This window comes from Cebidichthys violaceus, unplaced genomic scaffold (assembly GCF_023349555.1).
Source record: "Cebidichthys violaceus isolate CVI_PGR_0920_01 unplaced genomic scaffold, fCebVio1.0.p SCAF_1, whole genome shotgun sequence".
NCBI classification, from domain to species: Eukaryota; Metazoa; Chordata; class Actinopteri; order Perciformes; family Stichaeidae; genus Cebidichthys; species Cebidichthys violaceus.
The window spans coordinates 9802021-9827230 of record NW_027176262.1 but is presented as its reverse complement, the minus strand read 5'-3'; the positions used below and the strand labels follow the sequence as shown (position 1 = coordinate 9827230).

The window sequence follows — 25210 nt, the reverse complement described above, 5'->3', positions numbered from 1 at the left end:
CTTCCCTTCTTCCAGTCTGACTGCCTTTCTCTGTGTTTCCTCTCCTCTACCTTTCTATATTACTCTCTCCATCCTCTCCACAGCCCTTTTCTCATCTCATCCCTCCAGTATGCTGTCATCACCTGAACAACAGTCACTTCTCTCTCTCTCTGTCTCTCTCTCTCTCTCTCTCTCTCTCTTTCTGTTTCCGGTGAGTGTGAGTGAGGAGTCGCGTGGTGTTTTCGGGAGGAATGGCGTCCGCCGAGACGCCACCTCCGTCTCTCCGGCAAGGAGTGAGGATCGTCCCCCCGGATACCAGCGTGCCGGTGGAGGAGGTGTTGCTGGCTGTCGGGGAGCAGGTGGGACACGATCAGCTGTGCTTCGCCTCCAGGATGAACAAAGCAGTGGTGGTGTTCCTGAGAGAAGAGCCGCTGGTCCACCAGCTGATTGAGAGCGGAGTGTTGATCCGGGACGCGGTAGTGCCGGTCTCCCAGCTGTCAGCGCCCTCCACACGGATCACCGTGTCCGGAGTTCCACCGTTCATCCCGAACGAGCTGTTGGAGAAGGAGCTCCGGAGGTTTGGGAAATTTGCCAGCGGATTAAAATCTGTGAGTTTGGGATGCAAAGACCCTAAATTGAGACACGTGCAGTCTCTGAGGAGACAGCTGTTCATGTTCCTGGACTCACCGACTCAGACACTGGAGGTGGCCTTCAGGGTGAAGCACGGAGACGGAGCCTACATGGTGTACGCCAGCTCCGGACACCTCCGGTGTTTCGAGTGTGGAGAGTTGGGACACAAACGGGTCACCTGTCTGCACAGAAGGAGGACCGGTTCTGCTGGCGCAGACACCGGAGAAGGAGCCACGCCCGCGGATGACGGACCGGCGGTCGATCCAACAGCTGACGGACCGTTGGTCAATCCAACGGCTGGCGGACCGGCGGTCGATCCGACGGCTGACGGACCGGCGGTCGATCCGACGGCTGACGGACCGGCGGTCGAAGATACGAAGAACGGACCAATGGTCGAACCAATAAACAACGGACCGGGGATCGAACCTACGGCTGAGGGACCGGTGGTCCCACCAACGGCTGGCGGACCTGGGGCCGGGCCCGCGGCTGCGGTGGCGGGGTTGCGGTACTGCAGGCGCGGCGGCAGGTGGTAAAGACAAAGGTGAGGAGGAGCAGCAGGTTGACGGTGCAGAGGACATCAGCTCTCAGACTGAACAACCAGAACCAGAAGACAGCGTGGAGGAAGCAGCCTCCACACGTGAGGAACCCAGTGGGTCCAACAGCCAGGTGTCCGGTGGGGAAGACATGGAGCATGACTCTGAGTTAAACATGTCTGCTAGTGGAACCTCCAGCAAACAAATAGACCTGTATACACTGGAAGAAATCAACTCATATCTGGATCAAACATTTAATAAGAAATCTGTCAGAATAAGTGATCACTTCAGTGACGTCACCAAATTCCTGAGATCAGTCCACACATGGAGGCACCTTCTGGAGGAGAAGAAGCGTTTCCGCCTCAGAAAGCAGATCACTCTCCTTTACAAAGCACAGAAAGGTAGAACTGTTCCAACAGACTAAACCCTGATGACCATGGAGCTCACAGTGTCTGTGTCTCTGCACTGCTCTGTCTCTCTGTCTCTCTGCTCTGACGCTCAAAGCAGAGCCTCAACATCATACCGTTGAACATCACCAGTGGGAGAGATGGACATGAAAAATGAAATGAAATCTAAGACTCTTTATTGAATCTGTTGTACTTTTGATATTTAGTTCAGGTTGAAAGTTCAACTGAAGTAAAAAGCTGAGTTTCATGTTTGATATGTATGTTTTCTGTGGTTGGAGGAGTTGTTTTATTTCTTATTTATTTGAATTCATGACGTGACAGTAATCTGTTCTGGATCAATAAAAGGTTTTTTAAAAAATCTCTCTCTCTCTCTCTCTCTCTCTCTCTCTCTCTCTCTCTCTCTCTCTCTCTCTCTCTCTCTCCTCTCTCTCTCTCTCTCTCTCTCTCTCTCTCTCTCTCTCTCTCTCTCTCTCTCTCTGTGTGTGTGTGTGTGTGTGTGTGTGTGTGGTGTGTGTGTGTGTGTGTGTGTGTGTGGTGTGTGTGTGTGTGTGGTCTGGGTGAGTTGGAACTGCTCCTTTTAATACACACACACACACACATACAGTGTAGCAGACACACACACGCACACACACAGACACATCCTGTTTTTGTGATCAGAGGGGCAAACAGGGTACCCAAACAGCAGGATATCCTGGGGCTGACTGACAAAGAAAAAGTAAAAAGGAAGAGGAAGAGAGGCTGATTATTGTTGAATATTTGCATCATTGCAAAGCGGTTTCTGTGAGTTCATTTGTTGTTACTCAATGGCCTGAGGCAACTGTATGTTTTGTCTTATGACATGTCTACCAGGTATGTTACCAGGCTGCCCATACAACAGTTACTAATGATTACTTTAGAGCAAACGTAATTGAGAGGTACTGTATTACTATATTGCAAAGAGGACACAAAGCCTTAGAATTATAGTCGAGGATGTTGTTAAAATCATAATTCATGAGCGACTGTCAGACAGTTTCTATGCTTCATTCATCCCTCCATAACTCCGCTCTTTCCATTCATTAGTCACTGTTCTCTCCGCTGAAATAACTCTGCAGATAGTCACCTTGATACTTCTTATTACTCTCGCTCTTCCAGTCACTTATTTTCTGCCGTCTGTGGCTCAGTCACTTTCTATCAGCGGGCGGTCTCTCTCTCTCTCTCTCTCTCTCTCTCTCTCTCTCTCTCTCTCTCTCTCTCTCCTCTCTCTCTCTCTCTCTCTCTCTCTCTCTCTCTCTCTCTCTCTCTCTCTCTCTCTCTCTCTCTCTCTGTGTGTGTGTGTGTGTCTGCCTTTTCAACCCTCTTACTTTCTCAACTTCCTCCTGAATCAATATACTTGATTTTCCCTCCCATCTCTTCCCGTCTGCACTTCTCTGCCTCGTTAGTGTGTGTGTGTGTGTGTGTGTGTGTGTGTGTGTGGTCTTTGACATCCACATCTGCAGAGTAAGCTAAGGTAAAGACAGAGGGTAAGTAAGAGGAGGGTGATTGGAAGAGGAGGGAGACAAACAGAAAGAATACAGAACGATTTAGTTAAAAAGAAGATTGAAACAGACAGCAATGACGTGTTGTAAAAAGGTAATTTGTGTGTGATGTATGTGCTTATGATGTGTTTATGTGTGAGAGAGAGCAGGAAGATAAAAAGAGAAATTTTCTTCACTGTCACTTTCTTCATCACTATCTCTCTCCTGTTGTCAGACTTCTTTTCCCCTCTATTAACCTTGATAAAATGAATGTAGATCAAATATTAGTGCCATTTTAGATCCATTAGAGACAAAAAGATAATTGATAAGTGGGCTTTAATGGATGTGTGCACGAGCTATTGCTATGTAAGGTATGTGCCAAGGTATGGAAGGAAGAAAGGATGAGAGGAATACAGAGAGAGGAGGAGATGAAGATGGGAAAAAGACAAGATGGAGAGGAGAAAATGTAATTAGAATTTCAAAGCACTCCGTTTTGAGTGTGCTTTACAGTTTCTACTGTGGGTAGACTATTTCAGATCTGATGTCTCAACTGAACCGGAAAATTCACATTTTATTTAGAGAAGTTACATGAAAACCACCCATAATGTTACAGCGGATTTACATATAGAACAATGCACTATACTGGTGCACACAGAGAGAGAGAGAGAGAGAGAGAGAGAGAGAGAGAGAGAGAGAGAGAGAGAGAGAGAGAGAGAGAGAGAGAGAGAGAGAGAGAGAGAGAGAGACACACACACACACACACACACACACACACACACACACACACACACACACACACACACACACACACACACACACACACACACACACACACAGCGACAGCCACGACCGCCTGTCCTTTTTGGGCAGTACGGTGAAGTGTGACCCCAGCCTCAAACTATTCCAGCAATGCTGATTGTGGGAGGGGAACACAGAACAAATAGCCAAGACTCACACGCTAATACACACAGAAAACATGGCCGCCGATCAAACTATTTGATTGGCTGCTGGTAATGCGCTGACACAGTGAAAGGACAAAAGGTTAAATAACTGCATCTTCACTTTCTTTCTCGCTCTGTTCTCCTTCCTGCACCACCCCTCCGGTCTTTTCCTCTATTTTGTTAACTGCTTGTGTCTATTTCTTTCCCTGCTTGAGCCCCCCCCTGTCATCCTCTCACTTGCTCTGTCCATCTCTCTGTTGGACCAGCTGATTGGCTGGATTTCTGCGTGTGTCGCCAGGAGGGGGCCAATGAGTGAGAGGAGATTCGCCCAGCGGTCGACCACCTGAGTGTGTAGTGGAAAGAGAGACAAGAGGAAAGGGCAGACGTGATATAATGAGATAATTAGTTAGCATATTCATTTCCCATTCATATTTATGTTGGGACTACACTATGGGGGGAAACAAAGAGAGAGGCCTACATGTAAAAAAATAAATAAAAGCCTAATCTTAACACTAGACTGTGTTTTATCAGTTAAAGGGCCGGTGTGTGATAAAGTTGCAGTTACTGTACTGTGAGGATCTACTTTGCTTTGAGTGTTTTCCTTTCTTTTCAAACTAACTCACACACATGTACACACAAGTACACACGCTCACAAACAAATACACGCCGTTACGCTTATTTCACACACACACGGTGTGTTAAGCACGGCCTCCGTTGTGTGTCGCATTCCCCCTTTTAATTAATCGCGGCCACGTCGGCATTGTTAAGTCTCACGTGGCGCAATTAGTCACGTGACCATGTCCGCCATCTCTCTGTCTCCCGCTTCCCTTATTCCCTCTCTTCCCCCTCCTACACACACACACACACCTCCCGATATGATTGCTGATCATAAAATGACATTTTTATGCTTGATAATAACCAAACTTGTTTGTACTCAGACATTGCCACACATTAATACACATACATTCATGCACACATACTACAATTACATTGTCCTACTGAGTAGAAGGGGGGAGGGGGAGGGGGGGTGTTGCTAGGCAACCTCTATTTCTAAAAGGTGAACAAGACAGTGGCGAGGGAGCATAGTGTGTGTGTGTGAGAGAGAGAGAGAGAGAGAGAGAGAGAGAGAGAGAGAGAGAGAGAGAGAGAGAGAGAGAGAGAGAGAGAGAGAGAGAGAGAGATAATGAGTGTCTGAAACCAGAGGGGTTGACCACAGGAAACTCACACTTCATCATTCAAACTACATGCAAATGAAGACACACATGTTTAAATACACACTGAAACAAGGACCGTTCTCCTCTTCTGCACATCTTTTCCCACTCTCTCCATCTCATCCTCTCGAATGTGCATTCAGAATACTATGGCTTTAAAAGAAGAGCAATGTGTGTGGATAGCTGCAGAGAGTGAATATGTTAATATGTGCTTAAGAGCTGGATCGGTAATGTATTCAAATGTTTTTCATTAAGCTACAGGAGGATTTTCCAGCTGAGAGTGTGTCTGTGTGGATGTGTGTGTGTGAGGGCTTAAGCTCAGCAGCATCAAAATACAATAAAAAAATCAAGACTCATTCACACTGTTGGCGGTAGGCAATGCTTGGTTTCCACGTAGACACCGTATGCTGAGGAAGAGGAGTATGCTGACGCAGCAATCTACTGGGAAAGGATTTTTGGTTTTTGTGCATCCTGACAAATCCGCAGCACACTCCACACAGGGGCTGTCTGATGGGTAAAAATACTTTAACGGTATAAGGACGCAGCCATTCCTGCTCACCATGTTTAGAAACACAAACACAAACCCTCAAGCCTGAATACTGATGATTATAGCTGATGATGCGGCCCCTTAGCTCGAAATTATTTGCAGTTTCAAGGGATCAAAAGCTGTTTCAACAAACATTATCTTAACTCAATGCAAAAGTCTTCAAATATACTTAGAGTCGCACTCTAAAGCAGTGAAGTCTAGTAACTCTTTACTTGCTGTAAAACTGGTAGCGGATGTAAATTGGACTCAATGGATTATCAATGAATCTGCCTATTTTCTTCTTGATTATTTGACAGATTGTTTTGTATATAAAATGTAATAAAGTTGTACAAAATGACAATTGTAATCTCCCAAAGATCCGATAACGGCCGATCCGAAGTAATTGTAATCCAGCGACTTGGTTAAAAGTCTTCAAAATTAACAGCAATTACAATTAAAGTGCAAACCTTTGACAGACACAAATTGTTCAAAAGGTTAACCGTATTCAAAATTCCAGTCTGAAATGTATACGATACAGAAACATAGAATTGAATAGATCAGCCCCATTGTCACTGATACCCAAGCCAGCTATTTGTTTATAAGATCGATATATCAAGCTCGATATATCAAATATTGATATCAGTATTGGTGCATCCCTAGTTTAAAACAAACATTCAGAGATTGTGTGAATAAGCTGTTTGAACACACACAGAGAACATTCTTTATTGAACCTTCTGGTGGTTTGGGAGTGGCTGTTGAAGAGGTCTACTGAGACGACTCCCATCTTTTCGGGCAGCTTGCTGGAATGATTGAAAATATCAAAAACACAAAGCAGTATATACCGAGTAACGGTATATACTTCATCCAATGCTGAGAGGATATATTGCAGCTTATTTACATGCAAATAACCCTTCGCTGTCTCCAACTTACAAGATTCATGATTACTATGTGCCATTTCATAAATCTAAAAAAACAGGAACAAAAAAAGCCCAAAAGAAAGAGAAACACTAAACATCTGTGAATAACCAAATTATATGGGGAAGGGAAACCAAATGTGGCCTGCAGGACATGTGTGAGTTTGTATGCAGTTGAAGAATGAACCAAAAATAAATAATCTTACAAGTACTTGGCCTAAGGTGGCTGCACAAACAAGATGTACTATCCTTGAAAATAAAATCGTATTATAATCCTATTTGGACTTGATCAGATGAGACACAGTGACTGAATGAAAACTAAAGTACCGCAATAAGTATCCATCTGATACAGCTGAATTTGAGTTTGGCAGCAATCAATTAATCCCACCATTTACAGCAACACAACAAATTGAATAAAAGATATTATGTACAGTTGTGGTCAAAAGTTTACATACACTTGTAAAGAACATAATGTCATGGCTCTCTTGAGTTTCCCCGTTATTTCTACAACTCTGATTTTTCTCTGATAGAGTGATTGGAACAGATACTTCTTTGTCACAAAAAACATTCATGAAGTTTGGTTCTTTCATGACTTTATTATGGGTTAACAGAAAAAGTGATCAAATCTGCTGGGTCAAAAATATACATACAGCAGTGCTAATATTTGGTTACATGTCCCTTGGCCATTTTCACTTCAATTAGGCGCTTTTGGTAGCCATCCACAAGCTTCTGGCAAGCTTCTCGTTGAATCTTTGACCACTCCTCTTGACAGAATTGGTGCAGTTCAGTTAAATTTGATGGCTTTCTGACATGGACTTGTTTCTTCAGCATTGTCCACATGTTCTCAATGGGATTTTAAGTCAGGACTTTGGGAAGGCCATTCTAAAACCCTAATTCTAGCCTGATTTAGCCATTCCATTACCACTTTTGATGTGTGTTTGGGGTCATTGTCCTGTTGGAACACCCAACTGCGCCCAAGACTCAACCTTCGGGCTGATGATTTTAGGTTATCTTGAAGAATTTGAAGGTAATCCTCCTTCTTCATTATCCCATTTACTCTCTGTAAAGCACCAGTTCCATTGGCAGCAAAACAGCCCCACAGCATAATACTACCACCACCGTGCTTGACGGTAGGCATGGTGTTCTTGGGGTTAAAGGCCTCACCTTTTCTCCTCCAAACATATTGCTGGGCATTGTGGCCAAACAGCTTGATTTTTGTTTCGTCTGACCACAGAACTTTCCTCCAGAAGGTCTTATCTTTGTCCATGTGATCAGCAGCAAACTTCAGTCGAGCCTTAAGGTGCCGCTTTTGGAAAAAGGGCTTCCTTCTTGCACGGCAGCCTCTCAGTCCATGGAGATGCAAAACACGCTTGACTGTGGACACTGACACCTGTGTTCCAGCAGCTTCTAATTCTTGGCAGATCTGCTTTTTGGTGGTTCTCGGTTGACTCTTCACCTTCCTGACCAATTTTCTCTCAGCAGCAGGTGATAGCTTGCGTTTTCTTCCTGATCGTGGCAGTGACAAAACAGTGCCATGCACTTTATTCTTACAAACAATTGTTTGCACTGTTGCTCTTGGGACCTGCAGCTGCTTTGAAATGGCTCCAAGTGACTTTCCTGACTTGTTCAAGTCAATGATTCGCTTTTTCAGATCCATGCTGAGCTCCTTTGACTTTCCCATTGTAACGTTTGTGGGCGTTTGTATCCAATGAGCCCTATTTAAATGGCCACAGAGAAGTCACCAGTTGTAGTCACTCATAATCACTCACAAGAAGTTAAGAGGCCATGCTATGAAGCTCATTTCATTGACACAACTTTCTAAGTCACCAAAATTGCTAATTCATGTTGCTGTATGTATATTTTTGACCCAGCAGATTTTGTCACTTTTTCTGTTAACCCATAATAAAGTCATGAAAGAACCAAACTTCATAAATGTTTTTTGTGACAAAGAAGTATCTGTTCCAATCACTCTATCAGGGAAAAATCAGAGTTGTAGAAATAACTGGAAACTCAAGAGAGCCATGACATTATGTTCTTTACAAGTGTATGTAAACTTTTGACCACAACTGTATCTACAATGTTCACAAAAAAGGATCCCTTTTTAAAAAGCTATTAGAGCTTTCTGCACAGAAGGTGCTCTAATTGCATGAAGACATTTCAATGAGTCAGCAAATTATCAGTTCTGCCTTGCCAATTTTTTTTTGCTTGGGGCCTCATGAGAAGAGCAAAGTAGCAGTTTAGGATTGACTGAACTATTGCTCAAGACTTTCATTCAACTATTTCAACTTTTCATTCACTCTTTTTTAATCTCCTCTGACGTGTTTGTCTTCTCACATACTGGCCAGTTGCCTGAAACAAATAACCCTGAAGCATTCATTTAACAGTTTAGGTTTAATCTGTAACAAATGTGCTGAACAGCAAAAATTCAACTGAAAACATTAAGCGCTTAAAGTATAACTTGTGAATTTGCATTAAGGCTTTCGGGGGACTTTAAATACACATTTCCTATCCATTTTCCAACAATCTCTTCAATTATGATAGTCTCAGCTGGGATTTAAACCCACAGCCTCCAGTGTGAAGACAGGCACTTAGTCAACTAAGCCACAGTGACAACCATGACAATAACCAATTAAGAAGCAATGTTTCAGTTGGCAACCTCAAAATAAAGTTTCAAAAAATGCATATATATTGAATTGAATCGATTTAAAACAATATTGCATTTAAAACAGAAAATACTAAATAAAGAAAAAAGGGAGCGTGAACACAAAGCTTTTATCTGTTAGTGATGAGCTAAGCAGCCAAATATAAGTGCTTAATGCCCAAATTCTGAACCTTTGGGATAGGCTTCAGGAGAGTTCTAAGACTCTTCTGAATTGATATAAAAAGTTTTTACAAATCCATTTTTAAATGGTTTGAAATACAATAGATCCTATAATCCTCCTGGGGCTCCCCCAGTGCTCCCCCTTGGAGTTCATTACAGCACTGGACAATCTCCAAGTTAAATGATATTAAATAGCAAATTCTCACATTCAAAGAAGTTGGAACCAGCAAATGTTTGGCATTTTGTTTGATAAAAGAAAATCCCTCCATTTCCTTTGAGTTTAGCTTGGTAGTACTCCACATCCCAAATTTTCCTTAAACCCATCTCCCACTGGAACTTTGCTAATCTCAAGAATTGGTGATAGACTTAAAGTCACTGACGGGATTCAAACCCAGGATGGAAGAGTCCAGCCAGTCTTACCTGTGCATAGTCCCTCTCCAGCTGGCCCTTCTTCAGACTATAGGTCCTACAGGGAGACAAAGAGACAGATATTTGAGTCTGAAAGGGTGAATATTATATGTAATATATATATATATATTTTTTTTTTTCAACCAGTAGATTTAGAGGTGTATATGCAAATTAAAGACAGGAGGAAGAATATATAAATCAGATTTTTTTTTCTTTCATTAATAGTTTCTGTACTACAATGAAAACTGTGCGAATCATTTCTGGTCTCCTCAGATTTCTCAGGAGTGGACTTTTCTGTCTCTTAATGCCAGATTGACCCACGTTCTGACTCACTAAATTTAAAAACCCCCTCACAAACTTCCCCCTCGCCGTCTCTACATCACACAACATCCTGGCAGCAGAGACAGTGGAAGCTCTTATCACAGCCCAGGAATGTGCAGAATGAAAAACATAACATAACATACACGATTACATCGACAGATAATTGTACTGGCACGGTTTGTTGAATGAACAAAGCAGCGTGTATCATAGAAATGACCACACCAGGTGCACAAACATTTTACATGCATATTTAGACATTAATTATATTAAAATAACAAAACCCATCATTGAAGTAGAATGGTCCTCAATAGCATCAATATGTTGTATAGGACTCCTTCTAAAGCGGCCTTGTTATATATAACATCTCTCCTAGAATTAAAATGATTGTTCACCAGACCAGATCACAGTTTCAGCTCTTGAGGAATTGAATGAATTATAACGGAAGTTCAAACTTTTTTTAATCTTTGGATCTTTTTGAGAAGTCTGCGATCATTTCTGATGTTGTTAGTCAGTATGTGCTTTTGTGTGACTGGCTATGTTTGTTTTGTGTCTGCTCTCAATCTCTTTTGCAAAGGAGATCTTGATCTTAATTAGATCACATAAAGGATGTAAGAAAATATAGTTTCATAAAATATAGCACTGATTCTGAACTGTAGAAAAAGGAACCGCTGAAATACTTAACCCTGAACCTCTTACTGGAAGAAATAAAAAGATTGAATGGAAGTTAGTAAATCTAAGTAGTTTTCTAAGCACTTCTCATTTAACCACCACTGACACACAATCTCAACACGTACAACTGCACTGGACTGTCGAAAAGGCACTGCTGGGATTTGACCAGATGAGCCTTTGACCAATGATCAAGATTTAACCAACCCTGAGCAACAACACCCAAACTGCTTATTTGTTGGAACAACACATTCCAAACCACAAAGTTATTCAGTGAGTAATGATATAACTCAAGAACATAAGCAGTTTTTTTTTTCACATTAAAATGGAAGCACCACCTGAATTAAGAATTCCAATATGTTATTTCCATGGCCTAGGAAAGTTCAATCAATATTTGTGAACATGAACTACTCTCTTAAAGCCAGAAACCAGAGAAGGAAGTCTCAGATTGTGAAGTCATTAAGTATGAAGACTGGAGCTACTCCATAGGTAATGAACTGGAGACCGATTTTGTGGTCCCATAGAAATATTGCTTTCTTCTTGTTTTTAACCCAGAGGAGCTTTATTCTATTGTAATGTTCTCAGTTCCGACACAGAAAATGTATTCATATATACCAAACATTCATCAGTTAAAAAATGTATAGGCCTACTTGATGACATCACAAATTTAAATTTTAGCACTCAAGTTTTGTGATTTGGGAGAGAGTTGTTCATGTTTACTAACATTTCTTAGAACATAGATCTAACGTATATGAATTTTGGAAATGGGCGTAGTTCCCTTTTAAGAAGCTGGAATAAAAAAAAAAACTTGGGATAATGAAAATGTCTTAATTCCTTTGAGTTTAGCATGTTAATACTCAGATACCTGTGACCGCGACTGACCAAAAGTCCTCTGCTGGAACTTTCTTCTTTCAAGTTTAAATAGATGACCAACAAAGCCGCAGCTCCACGGCCATACCCTTGGAAAGCACCTTCTTTAGCTTGGCAACCTTAACAAACTGTTTTTATAAAAGCAATATATTGCAACAGATTGCATCACCATCAACGCATTGCTATTGCTGATGAAAAGAATTTGAGGAATTAAAGTAAAGGGAACATGTGTGTTCTGCTATAATTAAACACAATGTAATTTGAAGTCATGATGGAAAGCAGGAGGTTACAAGAAAGAGGTTAAGCCTTTAAAAGACTCAGGTTATCTTGACCAGCTATTATCGACCCCTCGGTCGGGGTCCATTGGTGGCTTTGTACTGCCAAATCATTAGATTAAAAAGAAAAACAAACATATTTTTTGGGGTATTTTACAAAGCTATTTATTTGTACAATTATATGTGCCCAAGAATTCACATAAATAAAAACAGGAATTACCAACACAATTGATACAAGAAAAGGCACTGCTGGGATTTGAAAGCAGGATCTCCTGTTTACTAAACAGACACTTTAACCTACTAACCCACAGCGCCATACACTGCCAAATGTGAGTGATTTTTCAAATAGCAATTTGTTGGTATAATACATTCCGAGCTCGAGGTATAAAAGATCCACCACTGGAGCTTTCTTCTTTCAAGTTTTGATACAAGACTTAGTCTGTAGAATCAACCACCATAAACTGGCAGAGTCATGCAAAATCAGTTTTTAAAATACTTTAATAGACCGCAAAACCCCCCGATTTAAAAAAAATACTGGGATACTGTTTTTTAGTAATACTTACCACCACTATTGCACTTTGTGAGCAATGTCCGAATTGGTTATCTGTTGGAACAATATATTCCAAAAACAAGGATAGTTTGGCGATTCCTGTACAAAATTCACCACTGGAGATTCCATCTTTCAATTTGTGATACAAGACTTGTTCTGACTGTAGAAAAGGCACTGCTGGGATTTGAACCCAAGATCTACTGTTGACTCGACAGGCAATACAAACAACTAAGCCACTGTGCCATAGATTGTATGCATTGTGAGCAATGTCTGCATTGTTTATCTATTGGAATGATGAATTCCAAAAACAAGGATAGCTTGGCGATACAATAGTGACCAAATGATTAGAATCACACAAATGTTCATGTACAAAATCCACCACTGGAGATTTCATCTTTCATGTTGTGATACAAGACTTGTACTGACTGTAGAAAAAACACTTCTGGGATTTGAACCCAGGACCTCCTGTTTACTAGTCAGGCACTTTAACCAGCTAAGCCACAGCGCCCTATGTGCCAAAATCGACTGTTTATTCAAATAGCCATTTTTGGAACAATACATCCCAAAATCAATTGTCATGTATTGTTCATTCAATGTATTGTATTGAACTATTTTGTCAATGTGTGAGCAAGGTAGTAATCGGTTATCTGTTTGAAAAAATACATTCCAAAAAGAAGGATAAATGTCAAGATGTCCTCTTTACGCAACTGATGCATTTGAAAACACAAAGAAACATTTGGTGTTTGATATCATTCAACGTGGTAAATAACCTGGAACTTGAAATTGAGAGCAAACCTCAACCAAGGATAGTGTATTTAATGTGAGAGCGTGGTGTCACCGCACCATTAGCCGACACTACAACAGAAACATTGAGTCATTAGTGATGTGTGAATGACAAGAAGACGGAAAGCCTGTTTTTAAAAAGTTACTAAGATTCAAAAAAAGGGTTTGATGACTAGTTTGTGAATCTCTGATTAAGCTTAAAAAATAAACTAGATAATGTTGTAGTTGTGGGAAAGTCTTGTTTCCATACACTCATTTCATTAATAATAGTGGGATTTATTCCGTCAGACAGTATTCTTTGTCGTGGTCTTTTAGCAAAAAGCTTTGAAAAATCCTCCAGCTACACTGACGTTCTACATTTGTTGTTTAGAATTAGCACTTACTGTAGAGCATAACGATGGCCCTGTTTTGCCATGACAGATTATTCTTGAAGAGACATGTGGAGAGGTGCTTTAACCCACTCAGCAAAGTCCCCTGCATCACTTCATTATTGCCATTGACCACTGGATGATGTCGTAATGTTACTAGTTCCCTTTTTGTGATTACCATTAGGTGTGACAGGCTCTTGCTGCAATTTACCAAACAATCTCCTAAAGTCTGATCGCACTGTGCTATTGAAAAACACTGCCGGGATTTGAACACAAGGTATCATGTTGACAAGACAGGCCTCTTAACCAACCAACCATCCAATAAGCCACAGCACCACGACACTGAGCAATCAAGAAGCATTATTTCCTCAAAATAAAGCTTCAAAAAAGCGATTTATTGAATTGAATCAGCATATCGTACTCGGAACAGAATTACATAAGCCTCAAAGGGGCTTATCTAATGTAGTGAGGTGTTTTTTGTTTTTTTTTGGGGGGGGGGGTTGTTAAAAAAAAAGTATATCCTATATCATCCTCCTGGTCCCATCTCCAGTTTACTTGACACAGGCTTTTTAAACAGTACCCTGAAACACCCCAATAGAGAACAATACTCAAATTACTAATTTGTTGGAACGGCACATTCCAAAACCAAAAAATATTCAATGTAAAATGATAGTAAACAAGAAAAAGTAGCAAATTCTTACATTAAAGAAATTGGAACCAGCAAATTGTTTCACATTTTGTTGTCATTTTGATAATGGAAATCCCTCAACTTAGCGTGGTAGTACTCCACATTTCAGTGACTGCAACTGGTTGTTTATGACACAGATCCTTCACCTAATGCACCTAATCCACCTCTGGAGCGTTCTTCTTTCAAGTGTTGATACAAAACTGCTGACTGTACAAAAGGCACCGCTGACATTCAGACCCAGGACCTCCTGTTTATTACAAAGGCACTTGAACATACTAAGCCACATGCTGAAAAGCTAGTGCGATGGAAAAAGATGACAACGGCGTACCCATCAGCTTACTTCTGGAGAAACCGACTCATTTCCTAACAAAGACATCTTGCAAAAGAACTTGTAACTTGGAAAGCATTGTGAAAAAAAGTTGTCTCTGACTCAATCACAAAACTGGAACTGAAGTGATCAATTTCAGTTTCAGTGTCAGTCATATAACCAATCATATTGTAAATACAAATGTTATATTGTATTATATCAGTTTCTTTCATCCCTACACACACATATAGGTTCAACTTTCTAATCTCTGGTTCTGTCACCAAAACACACACATACAGTACATTATGCAAAAAACACATGCACAGCCCTATAATAAAGCTTTCCTGCATCGGTATCTTCGTACTGCAGTCTACTCGTGTGCAAGGTCTCTTGACTTGATTTGTATGTCCCGCACAAGTACACACAAGTACACACATGGACAAACACACACACATCCTCACTGGGATCATTGGACATGCCTGGGCTTCTCATGCAACCATGGTGACACTACAGCAGATACCTCACTGATACCCAATTACCATTATCAGTGTCTGTTGTTAGTGTAGCCCACAGTCTATTTCAATCTATCTTTAAAATCTCTCCATACCCTTCCCCTTTGTGTTAAACTCGTATCCCTTCCTCTTTCTCCACTACTCCTTCTCTTCCTCCATTTCTTCTCTGTCTGCCTATCACTTGTGTTTGTGCTGCATGAGTCAAAACGCAGAGTCAGCAGCATCAGCTGTGCATGAAAAAAAGAAAGGGAAAAAGAAAATGCCCAGATGAGTGTGTGTGTGTGTGTGTGTGTGTGTGTGTGTGTGTCTGACAGGAAATACTTAAGTGCTTAGGAGTGGACATGAGTGTGTACTGTCTGTGTGTGTGTGTGTGTGTGTGTGTGTGTGTGTGTGTGTGTGTGTGTGTGTGTGTGTGTGTGTGTGTGTGTGTGTGAGAAGGCAGAGGAGGGGAGCGATCAAACGTGGGAAAACAGCTGAGATCAATGGTCTACAGGACACAGCCTGAGATCAGTGACAACAGGATAAGCAACATGAGTCACGGACAGAAACAGGCGGAGAAGGGAGGTGATGTTTTCTCACTGCGTGATCGCCACGAGATACAACAGAGCAGATTCTCTGCAGTGTTTCCACTCCCAGACCAAGCAAGCGTTCAGAAAAAGACATTCACATTTCAGAAAACAATACAATTATTAAATTACAAGCCTCAAAATCAAAAGATTGAAGTGAACTACTAAAAGTAAACGGTAAATGGACTGTTCTTGTATAGCGCTTTTCTAGTCTACGGGAGCATTTTGGGGTTAAGTGTCTTGCCCAATGACACACCGACATGTACTAGCGGAGCCGGGGATCGAACCGCCGATCCCCTGATTGAAGGATGACTCTGCTCTACCACTGAGTCACAGCTGCGTCTTATGAGTCAATTCTTGAAGGGCCTGTATGCTCGTGTTGAAGGCTTTTAGACTCACAAACCCATCCCACCAGTTCTCTTCCCGCACAAATGTGCTAAAGCCTCTGAAAATGCTGGAAAACACGTCTAGGTTAGTTAACCCCTGATGGTGTGGAGGTAAAGTAAGCAAAAGCTGCAAGATTATGTTAAAAAGTTCCTGTTGTAAAAAGTTAAATATTGGATCATTCAGAGCTGTCTGCCAGGCCTGCCTCAGCTCCATAAATGATTCACCTCTTTGGCCATTTTTTAGAGCCAGGCTGTGTCGTCACTGCCAGGATGGTACCGGCTAGAGCCACCCACTATTCACAACGGCTCTTCAGAAACATATGGGTGACGTCACAGAGACTACTTCCATATTTTAGAACGTCTACGTTCAGGACACAATACTTTTAAAAAAAACAGTTCCCTCTCAGTCTAACTGAAGGCGTGTGGCCATAAACTCGTAGCTGGGGATGGGACGATATTGGATTATATGGCAGATTGTGATAAAAACACTTGCAATAAATTGATTGTATTTAAATTCCACTAACAGGATATTCATGAATATCGCATTAAGTGACTTGAAAAAGCTGTGATACAGGGCCTGATTTAAAAAAATACAGGAATGATCATGTGAGAAAGAACAGATTTAAACAATGTTGCAATTGTTTTAATTAAGTTATCCTTTTGCAGGGGGACCATATGATTTATGATAACATTATCAAAGATTGTTAGATGCATCTATGAAGCAATACAAATATTTGTTTCTTAATGAAATCTATAGTCAAGTGATTTCAGTATGTTTTAGTGCCATCCTAAGAGTTTTAAGCATATTTTTATGATTATTGGGATAATACCGCAATTATTTTGTCCAGGATAATCCTGACTTAAAATGTTGTCATATTGTCGAATGCCAATTCGTACCAAACTATTGCTCTGCTCAGTTGCGGCTTCTGGAATCTGAGACATCAAAAGAAATCTTTGTGGAGACATTTCTCAAACAAAAACACAATGTTCAGTGAAAGCTGGTGGATATCACTCTGTCACAAGTTGGAGATCATTTGAAGCATCACACTTCAATCTGTCATAGAATAAAGCCTCTACACTGAAGAAGTGCGCCAACACGGTCAATTAATCATGGCAGCTGCGGCACATAGGTATCAATAGAAAAACAGAGATATTGTATCACACAATCCCAAATAGACAATGTTAAATATATGGATCACCCACTGCTCAAATCCTGTGGCACCTTTAGCAAAGACATGAGAGCACTGCATCAAACTGCTTCTCTGTCACCTCAGCCTTATCCACTTGGCTCTAGTATTACCACAAGAGGCTACCTAAAAACATTAGCCGGGTGTGAATCAGCATTACATTCATCTGGATCTTTTTCACCCTCCTATTAGTCCTTGATTTTCCATTCCTCCTCTTCCTAAATTATAGAGGCTGCAGTGAAAAGTATTAATGAGGATTCTGATAGCATTTTGGATTCAAATTGGGGAGGCTATAATCTAGCTACTCAGCATGGAGACCCATTAGGTTTTAATGATATCTGCAGATAGTTTGCTAGGATTTGGTCAATAAATTTGCGTGAAATACAAATTTCCTTAATCTCATGCAAATGTGCCACACAGACACAGACGTCAGGGAACCAGTTTTAATTTAGGAATTTAACCAGCGCAGTCTAGCCATCAGCAACAAAACCTGGTACTTTCATCCTTTTGTTTTCTCACTACTGTCATCTCCATGATGGATGATGCTCTTTGTGTATTCTTTATAAAGCACTCTGTCTAGACGATGGTAAATTTGATGCATGTGACGTTGCAACCTGTCTAAAAGTACTCTTCGTCCTCACAGAGGGGGTGTGCTGTCATAAAGCCCCACCACGCCAATCATGAGAACAGACTCATAAACACAGCGCTGCAGGGCAAAGCATGCAGTGCCCTTTGCAGAAAGGCCATCGTCATGCAGAGTGTCACGATGAAGACCTTTCTGCAACTCGGTTTCATTCACCAATCTAAATCTACAGATTAAACCAAATAGAATGAAACTGCAATATTGAAATTGTGTTATAGCGCCATCGTATTCAGCAAAAACTTGCCTATTTCTATGGTTTGCGCATGTGTGTGTGTGTGTGTGTGTGTGTGTGTGTGTGTGTGTGTGTGTGTGTGTGTGTGTGTGTGTGTGTGGAGCTGTTTGGGCAGACATAAGGGTATGGGGGGATTTAGCTGGATTGAGGACACCAAGTTGACTCCCTGAGTCCACCAACTCACCATCGCTTTCTCCTCTCTCTCTCTTATCCTCTCTTCCTAAAACTAGTCCAGCTAAAATGCAGTCCCAGAGGATTAAACCGCCCTCTCTCTCTCTCTCTCTCTCTCTCTCTCTCTCTCTCTCTCTCTCTCTCTCTCTCTCTCTCTCTCTCTCTCTCTCTCTCTCTCTCTGTTTCTATTTCTTTCCTATTTTACCTTTTTACAATTGGTAAAACACATGGCTCAATGCACTATAGACATATGCTGTATGTGTGTGTGTGTGTGTGTGTGTGTGTGTGTGTGTGTGGCTGTTGATTAAAGCCAGCCTGTGGATTAATTAGGGTAAATAACCTCAGAGCAGATTTGGGGATTTAACGGTTAAAATCTACTGCAGGCTTTAGGCAGGGAAATGTGTGTCCGTCCACCGATTATGTGTTGTAGTGTGTGAGCACGCTTTCCCTGTACTGTAGGGTCCAGTTTTAAAGAGGTTATTTGGTCGACACGATACCAGCACCTTAGCAAAAGTCTAGCAAAGTGATCTACAAGTCTATATAAACTATTTCAGAGGCATAGTTTCAGTCCAGGACAATATCCAGCAATCTGCATCACTGTGAACGGCGCGGTGTTAGCTAACTGGCTACATTCCTACTGTCGTCAATTCACTGATTGTTTGCAGGAATCATTGCTGTTATCAACTCTGCATTCTGACCCTGGATGGGGGACGGGTCAACAATGGTTTCTCCCTGTGGAAATCACTGCTGAATTATTAACTACATTGACTATGGAGGGCTGCAACTCACGATTTCTCTCAATATTTATAAATGTGTTCATTTGTTGTAAATTACTATTTTTTATTCAATACGTCTGAAAATAGTCAAGAAAAGAATGACGCAATTTCCCAGTCCAATGTGGCATCTTAAAATATCTTCTTTTGTACGAACAACAGTCCAAAACCCAAAGATATCTGATTTACAATGAAGCTGAAAAAATTGCAAAAGCTGGAACCTTTAGCAAAAATTGTAGAAAATAATTTTTCGTTGATCGATTAATCAACTGATCATTTCAGACATATATCTTTTTAACTATGTCACACAACGTTTTTACAGATCAGTGACAATAGAAAGATCAACTAAATGAACACAGGGTGCATCTTCTTCCTGTGCACTTATTTTTTGGCTAAATGTAAACTATTTTTATCTTTTGAGTGGTATTGGTGAAGACAGTTGACAGTTTGGCCAGCTGCTGCCTTTTAGTACCTCAGGTATCACGCAGAAAAACCAGTTGGTTCTGACAACAGCGACGGTCGTCAAAGTTGGAGCATATTGAACGGCCATCTTGCCTCCGATTTGAATTTCGGATAACCCTAACAGATCTGATATTTCACAAAAAAGTGTGCAACATCACAGCCAGAAGAACTAGTGGGACAAACAGATGCTTCTGCTACAGGGCCAATTTAAAGGCGGTCTCCCCGATCGCTGCACCACCCTGCTGCTCCTGACTTTACCACCAGGAGAATGTGTCATCAGAAATAATGACAAAACATAACCGGCTCGAGGAACGCAGCGTCGTTCAACCGTGAGGATGACGAAGCCAATTTGAAGATCTGCACCCAGTGGCATGTGTAGCTTGATCCCTGAGCGACTGGAAGAACTAACACATCGTGGTTTGCATACGCCTAACTGGCTCTCCCACTCTCCCACAAGTGAGACCAGGGCCTTGTTCACTCTCCAAAAACCCAACAGCAACAAGGCAATCTGTTCTCCAACAGCTGGAGCTGCCCCCAAGAGTGAAAGGGAGAGAAAAGGTAGAGGAAGTGTGAAAATGAGAGAGAGAGAGAGAGAGAGAGAGAGAGAGAGAGAGAGAGAGAGAGAGAGAGAGAGAGAGAGAGAGAGAGAGAGAGAGAGAGAGATTGCTGTCATAAATAATCAATGCTTAATCAACACAGAAAATGAGAGCGTGTGAAAGAACCAGGGTTTCCTCCCATTGCAGAATCCAAAAAGGGAAAATTGCCAGAATCACACACGTCATGAGTAAACAGAGCTGAGCCCAAAAAAATTCAAACAAGAGATATGGAGACAGAAAAAAAAGATAGTCACAGCAAAAGAAAACAATGAAAAGTAGACAGAAAAGAAATTGACAAAATTAAATTTGGAAAAGAAGAAAGAGAGTCAGAGAGCAGGAAGAAAGCAGCAGGAAATTCCTTCGTCATTTTCCCGACCCTTTGTCCTTCTCCAAAAGAAGGACGACAACACGCCTCCTCCTCTTTTCCTTTCTCATTCCACTCCTTAGTCGTTTCCTTCTTTCCTTCTTTTTGTACATGGCTGCGTCCAAATCACAGTCACACAGCGACTAGATTTGAGATCCTCTGGCAGCGGTGAGACGTGTTCATACCTCATGTCTTCCAGCAGGTCGCATTCGCTCTGGTGTTTAAAGTGCAGTCTCGTCATCTGCTCTGTGTGTGTGTTTTTCAGCTCCTGTGTCACTTTGACCTGGAGGAAACAAAAAAGACAATTCCAGTAAAGGATCTTCATGTAATTAATTATATCATCTGAGACTTTGGTTGTTCTAGCTAAAATATTGTCTTTTCCTGGTCGTAAAAAGGGTTCATTGAACTGTGAATGCCTCTACCTGCCTGACAGTCATATACACATCAATAATTTATTACGACGTTTTTTCCTCTCTCAGTGGCCGTATCACCCACCCCTACTTTGGATTAAATGTTGCATGAAATCACAAAAAGTCACACACTAGTGTGACAAAAACAGCAACTAACAGATGCCTGAATAACTGACTCAGCAATTAATCGATGATCTAAACTGTTGCCAAATAATTGTCTGTTGATCACAGTTTCAGCTCTATTTACAATATTACCAATATAACAATATATATATTTGAATCAAAGCTGGCTCCTGAGTGGCCTACATGAACATGCACAGACACACAAATAATGTAACCCCATCAATCAATCAATCAATCAATCAATCAATCAATCAATCATCTGTTCTCTATATTGAGTGTGCTCAGCTAGACACCTGAGAGGAACACACACCAACACTCTCATCAGCAATCCATCAACGTAAATAAATACATCTACACACATACAGCCCCCCCCCCCCCCCCATATACATCTCTAAATAATACACTAGGGAATGTGTTATGATATAATACAATTGCATACATTCTTGGATTTCACTGCAGACTCTAGCCCTGGATAAGATAGTTCTTTCTTTAGCACCTTGCATTCTAGCTACGCAGAGTTCCATGTTTACATCAAGATAGCTAGCTAGTAGCTAACCACTGGGATTTTGTGAGAGTATATGGGGGACTCCAACGCAGTGCCAGCAGTGCCAGCAGTACAGTCGGGGTGCATGGAACTACATAATTCAGGACATTTGTCAAAAAGGAGCCTAACACTTTACAAAAAAAAGAGTTACATCTTTACAAAACCAAAACATGTGCAGAAAAGAGTCAACAAGTCCTTCTGTACAAAAAGTACATGTTGGTGATGGAGTCATAAAAAAATATATATTATTTTTTTAGTGTTCTTTATTTTTTTACTCCCTCTCTTCTTATACATGTTGTCTTGTTTTTCACTGTTAACTTGCGATGGCGGAGGCTTGTTGCAGTTAGGGGTGACTGAGGACACTTGTAACGGCCTAAAAACAGCATTAAGAGCAGACAGACTCCGTGTACATCAGGAAAAGATGCTCATTGTATTCACTTTGGTGGTCAGAGCGGGGGCTCTAACCTGCACTCATTCACACAGACTTCTGAGAGAGCTCCCCCCTTAATATGCACACAAACACACACAAACACAGAGTCACTGTGCTGGTCATTGTGTATTGTCTGGTGAATTCCATCAACTATTCACCAGAGTAACAGCGGGCAAATTCATGACTGTTCTATGCTAAACAATCAACAACCCGCACTACAGTGGCACACACACACACACACACACTGCAGAGCTCCTTTCTTTCATGTGCCCTGTCTTTGAAGATAAGGAGGGAGTGGCTCATTACATTATCAGGGCAAAATTACTTCACTTGATTTCACCTTCCATCATTCATAGAGAACCCACAGGGGGAGAGAGAGGGAGAAGGGGAAGGGCAAAGGGTGAGGACAGAGGTGGGGGAGACAAAATGAGAGGAAGAGTGGCTGAGGGGGTGCTTGTGAATCAGGAGAGAAGGGGGAAAAAAATGACACGAAGATGGCGAGAAAGAGAGACGGTCGGTGAGAAGCAGAAGAGGAAAATGACAGTGAGAAAGATGGGATATGTGATGTTAATTATGAGGCTAGAAGAAAGATATATCTAGAATATTGAAGGTCATGTTAAAAGGAAAAAGAACTGAGCTGGTGTAGTGGTTGGATGATGCAGGTCTCTCTGCACCGCAGACAAGTGGTTCCTGTTTAGTAACGCAAACATCAACACACGTCTCTGACAGTGATTCGGACGCATACATCCCCACCTGTGTGAGCAGGTAACCAAACAGCAGCTGGGGTTGGTCAATACGATGTAAAATCTATATATCAACATGAATGAACAGATTTGCATTGTACTGTATGCATTTCTCATGATGGATCGCTTCTGATATGTTTGTCCGGTTGAATTCAACTATGACCAGTTAAAAGTACCGGACTGTTGGCGTCAAAAGCTCTAACCCCTGTATTTGTCATTATTAATTTATGATGGATGGATGGATAGATGGTTGAGTATATAGATAGATAGCAAGATAGATTTTGTGGAGAAATGTACTGCCTCTTTTCAGCCTCTTTAGAAGTCATCTTTAATTTAAAGCACATAAAAACTAATATATGCGAGTCAAACCAGATCAATCTGGAAGCAGATGTGCTGAGACACAGACAAAACACTAAAGGGGCCTGTCTGTGTCGCACCGGGAGAGAAATTATTAGTATCCAACAGCTAAAAACTGATACACTCTGGTTGTGGAGTGTTTTGAGTGTGCCAGCCTCAACTGCAGGGGGGTTGTAACACATCAGTGTTTTGCAAATAAATTATATTCTTGGAAGTATTTTTTACAGTAAGCTAAATAGGGAAGGACAATGACAGCTGACAAATGAGATCTTATGAAAATGAATATGACCAGTGCAGTAACACACACACACACACACACACAAACACACACACACACACACACACACACACACACAGTGGGACATACTATAGGGGTCTCTGCAGCCTCACTTATGAAAGGTGTGTGTGTGTGTGTGTGTGTGTGTGTGTGTGTGTGTGTGTGTGTGTGTGTGTGTGTGTGTTTTACAGACATGATATGACATGTTCAGGGCTAGTCTGTGTGTGTAGAAAACCCACACAGCATAACTGGCACTGGGGGAATATGTGGTAATTAAGAGAAAACAGTGCAGAGGTTCACAGCATGGGTAATTGGCTCTTGTGCATCTATTTCAGGACAACACACACTCATAGAAAGCAATGCACAAGCAACTTAAACACATCCTCACGTACACACACATATCAGTGCTAAACAACTATATGGGGACTGTGGTCTTTTACCAGCCCATACAGAATCAATAAGTCAGTGTGAGACATGGCTCTGCCAGCATGTCTCCTCGGTGTGTGTGTGTGTGTGTGTTTAGCTTTTGTCAGCTCAGCCTTTGATGTGAAAAAAAAAAAGATGTGACCCTGGACGGACTGAAGGTCTTCCCTTAAAACAAAAAGCATCACAACGTGGAGAAACGAAAGCTTTTGTTATGCAAATGAGTTCAAATGAAACCGGTGCTACATTAACACATACACGAACGTTAGTTTGCTATAACGCTGCTGCCATAAGTTAACGTGCTAATGTACATGTTTTATTATTTAAAGTTATCTTTTACTAAATGACGTAAGGCTATGAATAGGACTGCAACAATATCATATCATCGTACTAACGTGGTGAGGTGCTTTGTATGAAACGTTTCACGTTAGCACACCTAGCGTTTTCTAGCTAACGTTATTTTGACGTTTGACGGCTCTACAGCGTTATAGATTCATATTCATGTCACTAACTGACTAACCGAGCTAGCAAACGTTGCTAATGTGGGCTAGCGAATATCTTTCTCCCCTTTTAATTGTCGTATATGCCTGCAGCGTCAGACGCGTTGTGTATGTTTATTAAAGCACAACATCTACTGCACACTGTTGTCTGTCATTGTCTGTGCAGCTACAACATAACGGACTCTGGGAAATCACTCACCTTCCTCGGCGGCGGCTGCATTTTGGAGTATTGACATGAATGGTATTTCCCTTGCGAGAAGTATTGTAATTCCAGAGAGGAAAATCCCAAAAAAATCAGTGTGTGGGACTAATAATTTTGTCTCCTCCAACAACAACAACAACAACAAAAAAATCCTCCCCTTCAGACGGACAGGGGGGGAAAGACGGGAGTTAAATTTGTACTCCGGCGGCCATGATTGATGATAAATGGCTCGTTTGTACAGAGACTGAAGCTACGAGGAGAGGCTTGAACACACTTGTGTTGGCTGCTGCCACTACGAGAGGACTAATGTGTACTGTACTGTGTGGAGGAGCAGGAGGACAGACAGGCGGAGAAGAAGAAAGCAGAGGGAGGGAGAAGGGGGTATTAACAAGGAACCCTTTTAAGCATTTAAGCTCAACGGCTCCCCCATGTGGCAAAGTGCGGCATAGCACCATGTCTGTGATGAAAACACTGAGAACAGAAACACATCCTTTTTTATTCTGCGTCTTCTCGCCTGAAGTCGAATGTAACCTCGATTAACAAAAAGGTGTTTCAAACCAAATACGGGTGACAAGGAATGTGATAAATATACAATATATACTCGTTATCCACTGAGGA

At 41.5% G+C, this 25210-nt stretch overlaps 1 protein-coding gene across 3 annotated transcripts in view; it reads right to left on the bottom strand.

Annotated features, from left to right (window-relative positions):
• LOC137871839 (F-BAR and double SH3 domains protein 2-like) overlaps positions 1-24885 on the bottom strand; it is a 54956-nt gene extending 30071 nt beyond the window's left edge. For all 3 annotated transcript variants that reach the window (XM_068709854.1, XM_068709865.1, XM_068709872.1), the window contains exons 1-3: positions 24590-24885; positions 20769-20866; positions 9876-9921 (exon numbers count right to left, since the gene is read on the bottom strand). In XM_068709854.1, coding sequence (XP_068565955.1) covers positions 9876-9921; positions 20769-20866; positions 24590-24610 — 165 coding nt within the window. In that variant the 5' untranslated portion in view covers positions 24611-24885. The remainder of the gene's footprint in view (positions 1-9875; positions 9922-20768; positions 20867-24589) is intronic.
• Between the last annotated feature and the right edge of the window lie 325 nt (positions 24886-25210).